Below are 16,547 nucleotides of genomic sequence, written 5' to 3' on the forward strand. Positions count from 1 at the left end.
ACATTATCAGCATGGCCATATATGGGCATACTGAGGGGTTAATTTCCCCCAAAATGTGTCTTATACCTGAGAATAATTCAATAAATGCAATTATACTGCATATTATCAGCAATTATATATGATTAAATGAAATAATTAATAACATCAGATGATTTACACTTGCATACTGTATGTTCATGTAACATTTGGTTAAAACTATCAAATCTTGGGTACTCTTTGACCTCACTGATCAGCCATAGATGCAGGCTGTATGTGTCACATACGCAGTGAGTGCAGTTCATATACAGGAAATGCACATAAAGGAAATGCAGGCCTCTGCCTGCTGCAAGCCTTCGAGTGCACCTCAGCAGTCATTTCAACCAGTCAATATCATATTCTTACTTTAGGCAAATCAAGATAACATAATTTAAAGCCTATATCCTAAAGTGAGCTGTTCAACATAAATTACGTTCTAATACATTTCCAGATGTTCAACACTGGAATTCAAAATTTACTTCAGTAAAAGTACAAAAGTATTGGTATCAAAATGTACTTAAAGTACCAAAATTAAAAGTACTAACATTTTGAAAATAGCAGATCTACAAGCTCACAACGGGTCAAGATGCGACGCGTTGTGAGCTTGTAGATTGGCTATTTTCAAATAGCCTACGTATAAAATAGGGCTAAAGTGATTAATGTATGTTTTATAATGTAATAATTTATATCTGCAAAGTAACTAGTAACTCCTCTGAGAAGTAGTGGAGAAATACTCCAGTAAAGTAAAAAGTCCTCAAAAGAGTACTTACGTACTTGAGTAAATGTACTTAGTTACTTTACACCACTGGTTGATAGTGGGTAGTTCCGACGGACTCGCCACCTTGAAGTCTGTATAACTCTTGTGACGCGTTGTGAGCTTGTAGATCGGCTATTAATAATAATATAGTCCATACACCTTTGTGGTATTTGTCACTGTATTTCCATATACAGTGAAATGAGGTACAGTATATATAAATGTTTTCAAAAATGTTAACCTGTTTTTACATCAAATGGTTAAATTAAATGGTTGCTGTGTTCAATTTCAATACAAACACTTTTTTTAATGTACTTTAGTACAATGGGACATCACATTGGGGCAGATACGATATTGGATTTAACAATTAGTAATTAACTGACGGTAATCACTGATTCAGTCACATTCTACGACCTAGGGTTAGACACCAAAACCACCTGAGGTCACAAATGTGTTTTGTGACTGTGTTCAATTACAAACTCACAGCTGAATCAAGAAATAATCAACTTTATTGTCACTTCACTGGTTTACAGGTGTAAAGAAGTGGGGGGAATAATTTTTTGCGTAAGCTCCATCATTTTGTTGTTTTTTCAGAAAGGGAGAAGAAGAAAAAGGAGTTCGGACAGGGAGAGGGAAGCAGAGAAGAAAACTCTCAATCCAACTTTCAATCTTTGAGAATGTGCTGAGAAAAAAAAGAAAGCCTAATTAAAATAAATCCAAAGATAACCCTATACCTGTGCCTCAGACAAGGCAATCTCTTGACTGGTGACCCCTGAGTTTGTGGAAGAGTTGGTCTGAGGATCTTCAGTGAAAGCGTTCTGCAGCACTTTTAGGATAGACAGTTTGCAAACTTTTTCCTTGAAATCCTGAGACATGAACACGTACAACAGCGGGTTCAGGCAGCTGTTGAGAAATGCCAGGCAGGTGGCTATGGGCACCCCGATGATGATCACATGATCCAGTGCTTCACTGTGCTCTGTCGCCATGAATTTCCCCCACAACACAACCTGTTCCATGATGTGAAAGGGGGCCCAGCACAGGAAAAATGCAGTGATAATAGTTGCTATGATTTTGATGGGGCGACTTGAGTGGCTGGGCAGCGAGCGCATCCTTCTGAGCCGGTAGATCATGACAGAATAGCAGGAGACGATGACAGTGAAAGGGACCAAGAATGCCATGAAGAACTGAGTGAAGACCATGGCCGCAAGTTGAGACGTGAGTGTATAGGCGGGTAAGCACCAGATGATGTCCTTATCACGGGAGGAGGGTTGTGTGTCCATAAAAAATATGTAAGGGGAGCTGAGAGCCAAGGCCAGAACCCAGACACCCAGACTTACACAAGACGCCTTTCTGACACTGTAGTGAATCTTGGCCCACACTGGCCACACCACCATTAAACATCTATCAACACTGATGGCCATCAGAATGAAGACGCTGGCGTACATGTTGATGGAGAGACTGATAAAGTTAATTTTGCACATGAATTTACCAAAAGGCCAGTGGTCGTCTAGAGCTGTTTCTGTGATGGTCAGCGGCAGGAACGCTGTGAAGAGGAAGTCGGCCACAGCGAGGTTGAGGTACCAGACAGTTTTGACGGTTTTCTTCATTTTGAAGCCCGTCACCCAGATGACAACTCCGTTCCCCAACACGCCGAGCACAAAGACCAGGGTGTATATGATGATGGATATGATCTTGAGGGATTTGTTGAATTCATCCTGTTCATTCTTATAATAATCAGAGCTGTTTCCACCAGACAGATCCAGAGCTGTGGTCATAATCTCCATCGTCCTGAAACCTAAAATAACAAAACAAAGGTACATGGTTTGTTTTAACCCACCATGTACAGTATTAGTACCCACTCAGTAATACCATAACACTAACTAGAAAAAAGTGCTCCTCGGAGCACAGGTCTCCGCCAGATCAGGTAGGTTATCGTGGGCCAGCAATGTTTTGAAATTCTTTTTACCATTTACAACAACTTGAGACAGACACTCAGCAAGCATGGCAAATTCGCTCCCCCAATATATTTTTGAGTGGTGCTAGCCACTCCAAGGACTGACTTTGTGTGTGTGTCCATCCGTCCGTCCGTCCGTCCGTCCGTTTGCGGACGGCCTCAACATGTTTGTGTCTGGCCTCAACAGCTGCGGTTGATTGCAACACAAAGATGCAACCAGTTACACTAATTATACACAAACAGGAGTGCAACACACACACACACACACACACGCACGCACGCACTCACGCACACACGCACGGCACACACACACACACACACACACACACACACACACACACACATGAGTAAAAATACTTAAAATGTGTTAAAATGAGTAAAAACACGTAATAGTCAGTAAAAACATTTTAAAGTACTTAAAATTAGTAAAAATAAAATCAAAGTCTGTAAAAAGTAACTAATTTACGTCAAAGCACTTGAAAGTTACTAAATTGAGTAAAAATACTTGCGCACGCACATTCACAAACATGCACACACACACACACACAATTTGTACACTTCACATTTGCAGATTAGCTACAAAACTGAGATGTGTTCATTTCATGAGCTTTTGTTAGCTTGGTTTGTACAGAGTCAGGCCAATTATTTTCCCCTATTTCCAATCAATGTGATAATTAAAGGTAGGGTATGTGATTTTCTTTGGTTAAAATAAGTGTTGAATAGCTCTATATTTTGATAGTACTCATTGCTAGAGTTCAGTAACAGGTGTCTCCATGTCTCTCCAGTTCTTTATTAAACAGAATATGCATTTTCTGGTTGGGATACGAATTTTATCCAATCAGGATAGAGAACTCAGTCAGGATACAGATTAAACAAGTGAAATCGAAAGTGAAATAAGCAGACAAAATTGGAACTGAAATTTTGGCACCCACCTGAAAATGTATTTTCTGTTTATTAAAGTACTGTAGAGACATGGCGACCCCTGTGACTGAACAAACACTATAGCAATGATTACTATGCTAATATTTTAACAAACAAAAAACGTTTTGTTTGAACAAAAACGAACCAGAACGAATCCGAACGAATTTATGATGACCCTAAATACATGTCGATGAAACATTTCACACATCAACATTAGAACCGTTAAAGCAGCACTTTCCTGTTCTACATCAGATTTCAACCGCTGTGTCCTGCGCAAATGCTGAAATATTTACCAATAGAGCCTGCTTGCTCAGGGGAGAAATTGAATTTTGATCTTCAGGTCAAAATTTGTGTCAAACCAGAAACAGAACCGTGTCAAAGGTCATTTCTAACCCAGACACAGGATCTAAATGTCTCAGTAGAAGAGCATGGAGTCAAAATACAACCACCCCAATTGTATAACTTATATTTTATTAACATACTCTGCCATACAGATTGGACAAGATATAAATGTAATCGCTAAAGAAACGTTACAATACAGCTTTAATTAAAGGCGAAATGTGTTATAACCCTCCTGTAGTGTTTGCTTGCAAGAATTGCTATAGACTGTCTAGATAAAAACAGAATAGATACCTGTGTCAATGCGTTGAAGTGGTGTCAGTCAGAGAAGTGTCTTTTTCAAACTGTGGTCAGTGAACGCTGAGGATCTCTATGAGGGTCTGACGAAATGTCTGACGTCAGCCGTACGCAGGGGAGGGCTGGAAAGACAACTCAGCATAATAATAACATAATCATAATAATTATTATTGTATTGTTTTGTGGGGGAGGAAGCCCCATGTAGCCCCATGTATCTCACCAACACACATTATTCCCACGCTGATGTTGTCACATGGCCACCATCAATAATCAGAAGTTCATAATCACGTTCATAAGTTGTACCAAAATGTCACTATAGAGTTTCATTATAATGAGTATTTATCATCATACAACATGAGTCATGACCCCACTCACATTGAAAGTATTTCAAATGTTCCAGTCTCTTAAATATGTCATTTATAACATCAACAGTCCTAAGAAAATATTAACAAATGCTTCCCGTTGCTGCAGGAATTTTGTTTTAATTTATGCATGTTTTCTTGTCCGGTGTGCACACAAAGGCTTCAGTAGCCTACTGTCTCCAACCAACCAGAAACTGTTAAATGTAATAATAATAATAATAATAATAATAATAATAATAATAATAATTGCATACTGGATATGATGCTAGTATGTCACATGATGTACTACATCCCTTGGACATGACGCTAGTATGTTGCAGGGACTTACCCCCAATCCAACCCTTCATGTTGAGTGCCAAGTGCCAAAATATGACATATTGGTACCATCTGGGTGGGCGTTTGGAGTTGTGATTTATTTATAAATGTTTTGTTCATATACTGCTGTCATTCAAAAACAGTAAAGTGCCCTTATCTGGAAATCATCTTCATTACTGTATCTACTGGGATATACAGTATATCTCCCGTAGATACACTCTTATGTAGCATTTGAAGTAATTCTTCTAATACACAGGTGTATTTAAGGGCGGATTCACACTATGGTCCCGGATGTTGTGGTAGTGTGAACGTAGCGAACCGTTCCCCGTAACGCATCACCTGGGAAGGTAGTTTCGGGTCCGATTGCTGCACGCTCGGGAACGGAACGTGGCAGTGTGAATCCATCCGTACCAAGAGAAGGAAGTGGACTGCTAATCATATATCATTTATATATTTTTATAATGACACATTATTTTAGCTGGGTTATACCTTCTCATAGTTCTATTTCTATGTTGACAAGAAATAATAATCCCGCTAGTGTTTGAGTAGCGCGAGCCGTGAAAAATAATAAACAAAAAACACATGTTTGGCGAACGTATATATAAGGATAAATATACCAAGGATTAGTCCGTGACGTCACTGCTAAAATACCAAGGATGTATCAGTGACGTGACTATCATATTGATAATAACAGAGACGCGAGAGAAGACGTTACATTTTGAGGTTTGAAAGACCAATGCACACACTGCTTTGGTTGTGTATTGTTGTTCTGTTATTATTATAACTCAAGACAACGTGAGGAACACAGTCAAACTTTATTATTCACTTTAAACTCTGACAAGTGACTTCTGTAAATGACATTCTGTATCTCCCAAAGCCCCATAATCAACAGCGCCCCCATGAGGCACATATTTACCATTACTGTTAAATGAAAATGGTCTCGAGTGCGTTGGAATCTTGGCCAATGTGAATGCTGGCCAGCTGGGAGAGGCCATTCGTACTCGGGAACGGTTCGATTCAATCGCACCCAGTCTGAATCCGCCCTAAGCTATCTTTCACAGATTTTCACGTTTAAATCAAACCAATGCATTTTCTATTCAAGAGAATCGGAGCAGCAGGAGCGGTATTGTGGTCGCTGTACCGCAATGTTGTGACGAAAAGAGAGCTGAGCCAGAAGGCGAAGCTCTCGATATACAGAGCAATCTGCGTCCCTACTCTCACCTCTGGTCATGGTTTGTGAGTCATACCAAAACAATAAGATTGCAGATACAAACGGACGAAATTAATACAAAAACGCTCGCTCGCCCCAAAACAGCCTCGCCCCGGGTCGAATCCTGCGACCTCGGAACGGTCGGCACCAGGTATTCTTAAACGTAACCTCAGTAAAACTATGCCTAAACCTAGCCTTATTCCTAAACCTAACCTCAGTAAAACTCTGATTAACCCTAACCTTATTCTTACCTTAACCTCAGTAAAACAAATGCAAGAATACAAGAACTGCTGGGGGCGAGCGGTCAGCGGAAATAAATGGGGACAACTGTGTTTTGGGCCGAACGTTCCGGTTTCCACCGAAAATTCTCAGACGGGTGTTTGGCGTCTCCCTTAGGGATAGGGTGAGAAGTTCAGTCACCCCGCGAGAGACTCGGAGTAGAGCCGCTAAAGTTATTGAATCATGTTTATTACATTTTTTATTATTCTTTCCACTCAATGACAATTGACTAAAATGCTGAGTGTTGTGCATGTTAGTGGTAGATTGCGGGGGTGTAGAGAACAGCACTAGAGAAGAGGATGTGGTCACAGAGTAGGCCGTACGTCCTGTTTAGTGATGAGAAAAAACATGTGAAACCTTCAACCTGGCCACAACGATGCAACGCGACCTGACCACAACCAGGGCTGTAGCCTTTTACACCCTTAAAGGGGTGTCACACCATGAATTAAAAATTTTTTTGGGGGGGGGGTATTTTTAGGGCTCCCCAGTGTCTCTTTTACCCCAAAAAATATTTTCTTTTAACATTCAGTCATTCATTCTCATTTCAGAGATTTTCAGAATGGGCGTGTCTGAACAGGCCATTTCAGAATGGCAATGCAAGTGACATCACTTGCCTTGCCATTGCATTGATGATGGCCAGACAGAATTGCTCAGTAGCCCCCCCCTGCCCAAAAGGACGTTTTGGTATTGCAGCTGAAAGTGCTGTATAAGCCAGAGACAATTGACTTGGGACATACACCATATGATATTAAATATCAAATATATTTTTTTAATTCATGGTGTAGATCCTTTGAAGTAGGGTGATTCCACAGTATATTGGGACATGAAAGTGGGACAGCTATACTTTGTAATAATGATTTAATATCTGCCAAATCAGTCAATGTCCTAAATTATTAATCTGTTTATGGTACGCTCCCTCAAGTCGTGTGAAGCCAACCTCCTGGACATGCCCAGGACAAAGAAACCAACCTGGGGTGACAGGGCCTTCTTGGTGGCCGCTCCCTCCCCCTGGAACGCACTTAAAAAATGCCCCCACCCTCGCCACCTTTAAAGCCACACTCAAAACCCACCTTTTCAGACTTGCAATCCTAATCCCCCTTTTTTACCTTTATTTCTAACAGCTTCGAACCTTTTAACTATTTATTCCTAATAAAGTTGTTTAATTTGTTTTGCTTTGAAGCACTCAGAAGCGCTATATAAATTGTAGGTATTATTATTATTATTATAACCATGTTTACATGCAGATACCTTCTATATGTACATTATGAAATATCCGTGTGAGCAGTATACAGCAGTAACTAACACATTTATTTTATTAGATCCTTTCTGTATTTGTTTGTTTGTTTTGTTTACTTTTTGTTGACTTTTTCCTCTTCCGAAACATTGGTGTCGCCTATTGTTTGTATAGTTATGTTGTCGGCTGGCACATCAAAAGGACTGATGTGCTTCTGGGAACGAGGCCAGTCTCTTAGCCATTTTGTCGGTCGTTGTGAGTAAAAACTTCATGGGCAGTTTGTCTATCTGGAGAAGACAATGTTTCATACATCCTTGAGAGTGACACGTGTTTATGCATAGTCACTAGAGAGGGATTACAGAGGTGTTTATACCTGGAGGTTGGCTTGTGAGTAGCACTTCTCAGCCAACATATTCCTTTTTGGGTTTTTGTCTCCGCCAGGCCGAAAGGCATGGCGAGAGAGTATTTTGCCCCCTGTCCGTCCGTCCGTGTGTCCGTCCGTGTGTGTGTCCGTCCTTCTGTCTGCGACCAGCTAATCTCCGCCACCGTTGGCCCTGTCACTGTGAAACTGCGCACACTCACTCCCTGGATGCCACAGCAGAACCTCTGCCCCACATTCTTCAGATCAGCCTGTCATAGCGCCACCATGACGCAGAGTTTTGCAAAATATTTTTTTTTGCTTTTACTCCTACACATTTTGTCCAAAAAACACGCAAATCGGTACACAGTATCTCTATAGCCATGTGATCAACACGGATCTGTCTGATTTTCCATATTCCATCCTGATTGGCTAAAATTGCCTTCCAAAGTTTGCAGGATTGGTTCATTTTGAACAAAATGCCTCAAATTATGAACGCAGCATGCGATTTCCGTGAAATTTTCCACAGAGATTCCCACTTGGCCCAGGAAGAAATGCCACCCTTTTCACATTGGCCTGTTATAGCGCCACCAGCAGGTCTAATTTAGCAAACCACATTTTTGGAACTAAATGCCTCAAATCATGAATGCAGTGTCCGATTGTTGTGCAAGACCTAAGAAGAAATGGCACCCTTTTCACATTGGCCTATTATAGCGCCACCAGGAGGCCACAATAATCTACCTGACCTGGAGGAGACTTGTGCTCCGAGGAGCGTAGTGGTATTGTCTGTCCTGACCAGGACATGACATCCCACAACGCGGTTCTCAAACCGGTGGAGGGCGAGGAAGACCGCCAACAGCTCCAAATAATTGATATGGTACTTCCTCTGAAAGGAAGACCACACTCCCCTAGCCGAGTAGCCGTCATGTACGGCCCCCCAACCCGAGAGGCTGGCGTCCGTGGTGATCACCTTTCGTGACACCACCTCCCCCATCCTGACTCCCTCGGACAGGAAGGACGCCTGTGACCATGGCTGCAGGGTCGTCACGCACCAAGGCGAAATGACCACCTTTCGAGATTTCATGGTGTGCGGTATCTTAAGACCCTGCATCCACCGCTGAAAAGGCCTCATGTGGAACCTGCCCAACTGGATCAGGTGTATGGCCGAAGCCATAAGACCCGCAGCCTGCATGCACGCCCTGTATGCGACCCTGCGCCCCACGCGTAAGGAGCACACACAAGCCAGGAAAGCAGCCACTCTGTCCTCGGACAGGCGTGCCACCATCGTGGTTGAATCCAGGGCAATTCCCACGAAGGTGGTCTTCTAGGATGGGATTAGTACACTCTTTTGAGTATTGATCGTAAACCCCAGGGACGTCAGGTGCGCAATGGCCAACTCCATGTGCCGTGCCACCTCATCCCTCGACCCCAGCAGCCAGTCATCTATGTACGTCGACAGACGGAGACCCTGCTGTCGTAGCGGGGCGATAGCCGCGTCTGTGCATTTCACGAAAACCCGAGGGCTCAGTGACATGCCAAACGGGAGCACCGTGTATTCGTAGACTTTGCCCTCAAAGCCAAAGCGTAGGAACTTACGGTGCGCGGGGTAGATTGGGACGTGAAAATATGGCATCCTTCAGATCTATACTCGTCCACCAATCCTCCCGTCTTATTGATTGTAACAACTTGGCCGTTGTTAACATTCGAAATTTTAAGACTTTCAGGCACCTATTTAAACCAGGTTCAAATCAGGTTCAGGATAGGTCTTACGCCCCCCCCCCTTTCTTTTTCACCAGGAAATATTCCGAAACCTAGCCGGCTCTGATTCGGAGATAACTCTCTGATAGCACCCTTGCTCAGTAGAGACACAACTTCCTCCCGCAGCGTTACAGCCGCCTGGCCCGACGCCCGGGAGAACACGACCTCATCCGTTAGGGGAGGTCTACAGGAAAATTGCAACTATAACCCCGTGTAATGGTACGTAGCACCCAGGGATTCGTGTACACTTTTTCCATTGCGCCAGGCAACGAGCCAGAGGGTTCGTGGGTCCGGAGGGGGTCAATGACGTCATCCGCTCCGAAGAGCGCTGCTCCGTTGCCAAGGTAACTGGTGAGACTGCCATCCCCGCCGCCGAAGCCAGCGGGAGGGCGTCCACAGGGGGCAGTAGCGGTGGCCTTAGCTTGCGTCTCGACAGACGCGAGGAGCTCACCGCTCCGGAGTACGAGTCCGTTTCCATGGGAACCGGAGGCGTCGTCACTCCTTTCGACTGGACAGCGGAACCCTCACTCGGTCGAGTTGCTACCCGGAACGAAACACCCGTCCCACCCGGGGGGAGTCGAAGGGGTAACACCAGGGTCCGATGGTCCATCGACTTCCGCCTCTTGACGACCGCCATTTTAGGAAGGTCTGCTGAGGCGGGCCTCTTGCGCGGAGACGTTGTTGCTACACGGAACAAAACTTTCTTCCCACTAGGGGAGTTTTGACGGTGCAACACCGGGGCTGACTGAAAACTACATTTCCGCCTTCTCATGTCCGCCATTTTAGGGCCGGAGAGAGAGGCCGCCATTTTGGCACCATTTGAGCCATTTGCGCCATTTGAGCTTTGCAGCCATCTGCCGGACGGAAGGGGGAACTGCAATGGCGCAGTTAGAAATGTTTTGTTCACAGAAAGCCCCTGCTTCACATTGTGAAAACAACACTCTTGAGACATAAGATTCATAGCAGAAAAAGGTAGTACTTGCAATTGATTCATCATGTTCATGGCACGCACAGGAGTTGTCCCTGCAGTGTTCGGAATGCCGTCCAGGGTGCAAACCGAACATTGAGGGCTCATAGCATAATTTCGAGGACAGGGCACCCCACCGGGGTGCGATCCGCCTCTAACATTAGTATGAGAAGAAATGAGCATTTGTGGTTTCGGCAACTGGTTTATTCCACACACACAAGGCACATTACACACACAAGACTTAAAGGACAGCATGGCAATTGAATTCTCTTTAGCGTCTCTTATAGTCTCTGTGTTCCCGCGGAGCCGCCCGTGGCCCTGTCCGTCGGGGCAAGAAGAGCGCCCGTCCTGGTCCCCAAGTGGGGAGCTGACCCTGCATGATACCGGCCAAGTGGCCGTGACGGGATCAGCTGTAGACTGTCATTTACCCCTCCCTTTGCAACCGGACCCGAGGCCCTTTCGGGAGGGTTTTACCGGAGGAGGGGTGTCGGCGTCCTGGCGCAGCCTCACGTCCACAGCACCAAAGGAGCCGCAGGGACGTTCCCAGGAACTGGTCCTGGCAGAGGACGACCTAGACGCTCCTTGCCTGCGTCCAGCGACGGCAGTGGTGAGGAGGCTAGTAGCCGTCCCTTGCCTCTGCTGCTCCTCCGCCTGTGTCCTCCCGATCAGGTCCGCGCTGCTATCGAAGAGGTTGTGGGCCTGGAGGGGGAGGGCGATGAGTCCCGTAGACACTGTTGCCCCCACCTCTGTAGCCAAGTCCAGCCACTGGGCCCTCTCCAGATCCGCCGTGAGGGCCATGGCTCGACCCGTCCACACCAGGCTCTGGCAGGTGCAGAGGATCGCCAACTGCGTCAGCCTCTCCAGCTGCGTCGCATCTGCCACCCAGACTTTATGGACCGCTGCCGCAGACATCCGGTCCCCCAGGGGTTTGGCCACCAGCTCCCTCAGTCTGACGGCGGCCGACCCCTGAAGCAGCGAGACGGCGTTGAGCAACTCCGCAGCCGAGCCCGAGGCCTTGAAGGCGGCGTTGTGGGCCGCGGAGCGTTGCTGTCTGGCCTGCTCGGTGAAAATGGGCCTATGTCCCGGGCCCACTTCCACCGAGCCTCTCCTCGCCCTCTCAATCCTGGTTGCCAGGGTGGGATCCATCGGGGGAAGGCCCGCGATTCCCAAGTCCGCTCCAGATAGCATCTTGGTCGCGAACCCCAGCCTGTCCGGCTCCGCTCTGCCACGCCGCCAGGAATGGTGCAGGGCTGTGCGGACTCCCAGTGCTTCGGGCAGGAGTTTGGACGGCACCCGCCTGGGAGCGAGGGGCGCCAGGCCCCGGAAGCCCGGGATGGGGACCCCGACCGAAGCCCTTGTTGCCTCCATGGGCTGCTCCAGGCCGCACCTGGAGATCGCCCTCCGGAGTCGGCCGATACTGGTTCCAGAGGCTCCCTCTCCTGGCTGGCAGCCATCACCCACGGTGCTGGATCGGGAGCCTCCGACCAGGCCGCTGCAGACGCCGGGGCCTCTGCACGCGCCGCAGGAACGGTGGGCTCCGGACTGGTCCTCGGAGCGACCCGTGCTCGACGGGGCGAGAGGTCGACCTCCAGGAAGGCCTCTGTACCGCCAAAGTCCTCCCCGTTGGAGCACCCCTCCGGCGTCGGCGTGTCGCCCCAGTTGAGTACGTCGAAGGAGGGGGAGGAGAGAGGCCCACAGTCTCCTGCAGGTGGCCCACTGGCCTCAGCTGGGACCGCCCGGTCCGAAGCAGGCGACGGAGGCGCCTCTCCTCGAACCTTCCGTCTGGCGCCGCTGGAACGCGGCGCCTCCTGTGGCAGGCCTGGCCCGAGGCCTGTGCTTTGCACCGACGCCGAGTGGCCCATGGCGAGGCCGGCGTCGGCGCTAGCACTGCCGCCGCTGCTGGAGGCCGCCAGGCCTTGAGCCCTCCTGAGGCGGCCCTCCAGTTGCCGTACTGTGAAATCATCACACGGCCCGCAAGCGTCCTCGTCGCCCGGCTGGTTGAGGGCGAGCCATGCGTGGTTCGGCCCCAGGCACAGCAAGCACAGCCGATGGCGATCGTCCGCCGCCACAGGTAGACCACAACCTGCTAGGCCGCAGAGTCGTGGTTCCTCCATCTTCTAACGTCCTCTCGTTGCCACGAGGCGAGCGCAGCTAAGCTAAAACTAGCTTAGCCGTTAGCCGTGTGGAACGCGGCCTGTAGCCAAGCTAACGGCGTTAGCCAAAGTTAGCTTGCCTCGTGGTGGAAAACAGAGAGGTTAGGAAAGGAACGCGGGAGCGTTTACTAATTCTAACCGTGATAAACTTATATAAAACGAAAACTCCGGTAGAGCGGCAATCCGTGCCCTCGCAGTGGGTTTGTTGGGATTCGTAGAAGTTTATCGCAGTTGCTAGTTCGTGTTTTCTTTCAGGACTCGTGTGCATTCGCTCAAGCAGAGTGAAGGAAGAGGATGAACCTAGTGACGCAGGGGGCTTTATAGCCCAACCGGTTTCCGGTTTGCGTCACAGAACCCTGTCCAATCGAAGATTGTTCTCGGGAGCGTATGTTTTATGCTCTGTGTATCGCCAGAGGGCGATGGTATCCCATAAGTACGTTTCTTATGGAGAAACGCTGGAAAACCACGGTTATCATTGTTCGAAGTGAATCAAAACTACAAGCAAAATGATACTTATAAAGGAAGTTTCTTCTGATCTTCTGTGAGTTCTTCAAACACCTCCCAGAATGTGATAATGTTGGGATGATTGGGGTGATACTCGCCTTCATACACCGTGTTCTACAGTAGATGAAATTATGATAACGAACAATTATTGCCGTCTTATGTTTCATTCAACATTGTATAGTTTAATTTCATATTGTCGCTGTCCAGCGGGAACCAGCCAACTCCATTTTCAGCTTTTTTTTTCTTTTTCATAAATCAACGCTATTGAATACCCTTTACGTATGTGTAAAAACAAAATTTACCAATGAAAGGTATTAAAAGGCGCCTCTGACAAAACCTCCCAACTCTATTGGATCCTCAAACTGTCCGTCAAACCACGCAACACCCCCTCTCTCCTCTCCCTGCTGCCGTTCTACAGCACAGCAGCACAGCACACTGCGCAGTGAGCGCACACAGAGAGAGGAGATCTACCGCAGAGCACGCAGCAAACAAACTAACGACGCAGGGTTTTTCCCCCCTTAGTCTTTTAAAACTATGCAGTGTACCTGTTTATCAAACTTAGCACTGACAGTAATCTATGAAGTGTTTAATGAGGAGAGCAATGTGACAAGAAATAACTTCATAGCATTTCTCTCGCTAGTTCTACTCAAACTCCAACTCTGTGAACCCCTCTTTGCAGAAGTTATTGTAATATTTAAAGTCCTGTTTTTTATTGTAGGCCTATATAATAAGTGTCATGAAGCATCAGGGCATTATTTCACACGTTGTGATGCATTGTGAGCTTGGAGATCCATTGTTAGCTTTTAGGAATTTAGACCCATTTGAAACCTCTCCCTCAGCAGCGATTGGAGCTATTGTCAGATGATCGGACTCCTAACTCCACTTGAGCCGGATATCTGTTTGGACGAAACTCCTAACTCCACTTAAGCTGGATTTGGGTAGTGGTGATAATATAATGGCACATGCAAGTATCTGACAATATATAAAGTCACTATACCAACTTTGATGAGGCAGTATTGCTTTGTTTAAAAAATATAAGGTTTTCTTCATTTCCTGAAAAACTTATATTATATATTATATATTATATTGTGGAAGTTAGTGAGAATGAGATGAACAGACGGAGTATGGAGTCTCTGATCTTTACTTCCAAACAAATGCATGAAGACACACAGGGTAATTCACTTCCTCATATCACTTCCCAATCTCCTCCCATTACCACCCCACCAATCCATTCTGAGGTGAGATACCTCCATCTAGTGTCCACCGATTCCAGTAGGGGACGCTGTGGGGGTGTTCTCTCCTCCGCGTCATCAGTGCCCATACCCCTAGGTGGGGTTGGCAAAAGGGCCTCTCTGTGTGGAGTTTGCATGTTCTCCCCGTGTTCCCTAGGGTAGGTACCCTGTCAAAAACATGCAGTAATCCTGGTCACTATACTGCCTCCCCCTGGTCAGCCGGGGCGCCTGATGGAGGGGAAAGGAACTGGTTGGAATAACGTGTTCCTTCCACGCGCTACGTCCAACCAGGGAAACTCTCCCCTGTCAGGTGACAAGAAGGTCAGTTGGCTCTCATGCATTGAAAGAGGCATGAGCTCGGCCCTGGCCTCCCTAGGTTGGCAGAGGGAAGGTAGTGCCCAGGATTACATAGACAATTGGCACTGGGTGTAAAAAATGGGGTTACAAAATCGTGGGATAAAAAAATATATATATGGTACCACAATATTTTGTTTTTTCATTTCCTGAAAAATGAGGACGTGGATACACTGGTGCCTCTTCAGGTGCTGTAGCACCCTGAAAATCTTGTCACACTGTCTACAGTAGATTTATTTTTTCTCTAGTGTGGATACGGTGGTGTCTATTCAGGTGAGTTGACTTACTGAAACTCTTGCCACACTGTTTACAGAGGAACGGTTTTTATCCAGTGTGGATGCGCTGGTGTGTTTCTAAAGAATCTAACCGACTGAAACTCTTGTCACACTGTTTACAGAGGAAAGGTTTCTCTCCAGTGTGGATGCGCTGGTGTGTCTTCAGTTGACCTGACTGACTGAAACTCTTGCCACACTGTTTACAAAGGAAAGGCTTTTCTCCATTGTGGATGCGCTGGTGTGTTTCTAAAGTATCTAAACGACTGAAACTCTTGTCACACTGTTTACAGAGGAAAGGTTTCTCTCCAGTGTGGATGCGCTGGTGTGTCTTCAGTTTACCTGACTGACTGAAACTCTTGCCACACTGTTTACAACAGAAAGGTTTTTCTCCAGTGTGGATGCGCTGGTGTGTTTCTAAAGTATCTAACCGACTGAAACTCTTGTCACACTGTTTACAGAGGAATGGTTTCTCTCCAGTGTGGATGCGCTGGTGTGTCTTCAGTCTACCTGACTGATTGAAACTCTTGCCACACTGTTTACAACAGAAAGGTTTTTCTCCAGTGTGGATCCGCTGGTGTGACTTTAAATTATCAAACCGACTGAAACTCTTGTTACACTGTTTACAGAGGAAAGGTTTTTCTCCAGTGTGGATGCGCTGGTGTGTCTTTAAACTACCTAACCGACTGAAACTCTTGTCACATTGTTTACAATGGAATGTTTTTTCTCCTGTATGGACACGCTGGTGTGTCTTAAGGTGACCTGAACAACTGAACTTCTTGTCACACTGTTTACAGATGTGAGTTTTCTTTCCTAAGTAAGTCAGCTGATGTCTCTTTACCTCGGACTGAGTTAAAGTCTTGGTAAACTGCTGACTACTGTAAGATCCTGGTTCTTCTGTGTCTCTTTGCTGATGGCTCATTGTCAGGAGCAGCAGGTCATCGTTAAAGGTGCTGCTATACATGGTCTGTAATGGGCCAAGAGTTGAACAAGAGAATATTTCGCTTCTGGATCTCTGCTGGAATGTCTCCTCTCGATGTGCCATATGCCAGACTGTCATTCACACTGTGTCATTTGCTTTTAAGCCGAGCTAACCAAACACTCGCATCATCACTGATGAAACTATGATGTCAGCCATACCCAAATATGGAGTTCCATGTCAGTCATTGAGTTAAAGTGCAACTTACAAGTTAACCCTTTAAAGGTCACACCAAGAAAAAAACTAAAGTAATAACAATCAATCATATTTTTTTTAACAGACCCAACAGT

The 16,547-nt window shown here is 46.3% G+C and overlaps 1 protein-coding gene across 1 annotated transcript; it reads right to left on the minus strand.

Annotated features, from left to right (window-relative positions):
- Positions 1-1,497: 1,497 nt before the first annotated feature.
- Positions 1,498-2,553, minus strand: LOC308095723 (chemerin-like receptor 1; the record flags this gene model as incomplete). The annotated part of the gene is made up of 1 exon (XM_080442762.1): positions 1,498-2,553. One exon carries the CDS (start codon positions 2,551-2,553, stop codon positions 1,498-1,500), a length of 1,056 nt encoding a protein of 351 aa, XP_080298888.1.
- Positions 2,554-16,547: the final 13,994 nt, after the last annotated feature.

This window comes from Gymnoscopelus braueri (assembly GCF_963280865.1).
Source record: "Gymnoscopelus braueri genome assembly, chromosome: 11".
Taxonomy (NCBI): Eukaryota; Metazoa; Chordata; class Actinopteri; order Myctophiformes; family Myctophidae; genus Gymnoscopelus; species Gymnoscopelus braueri.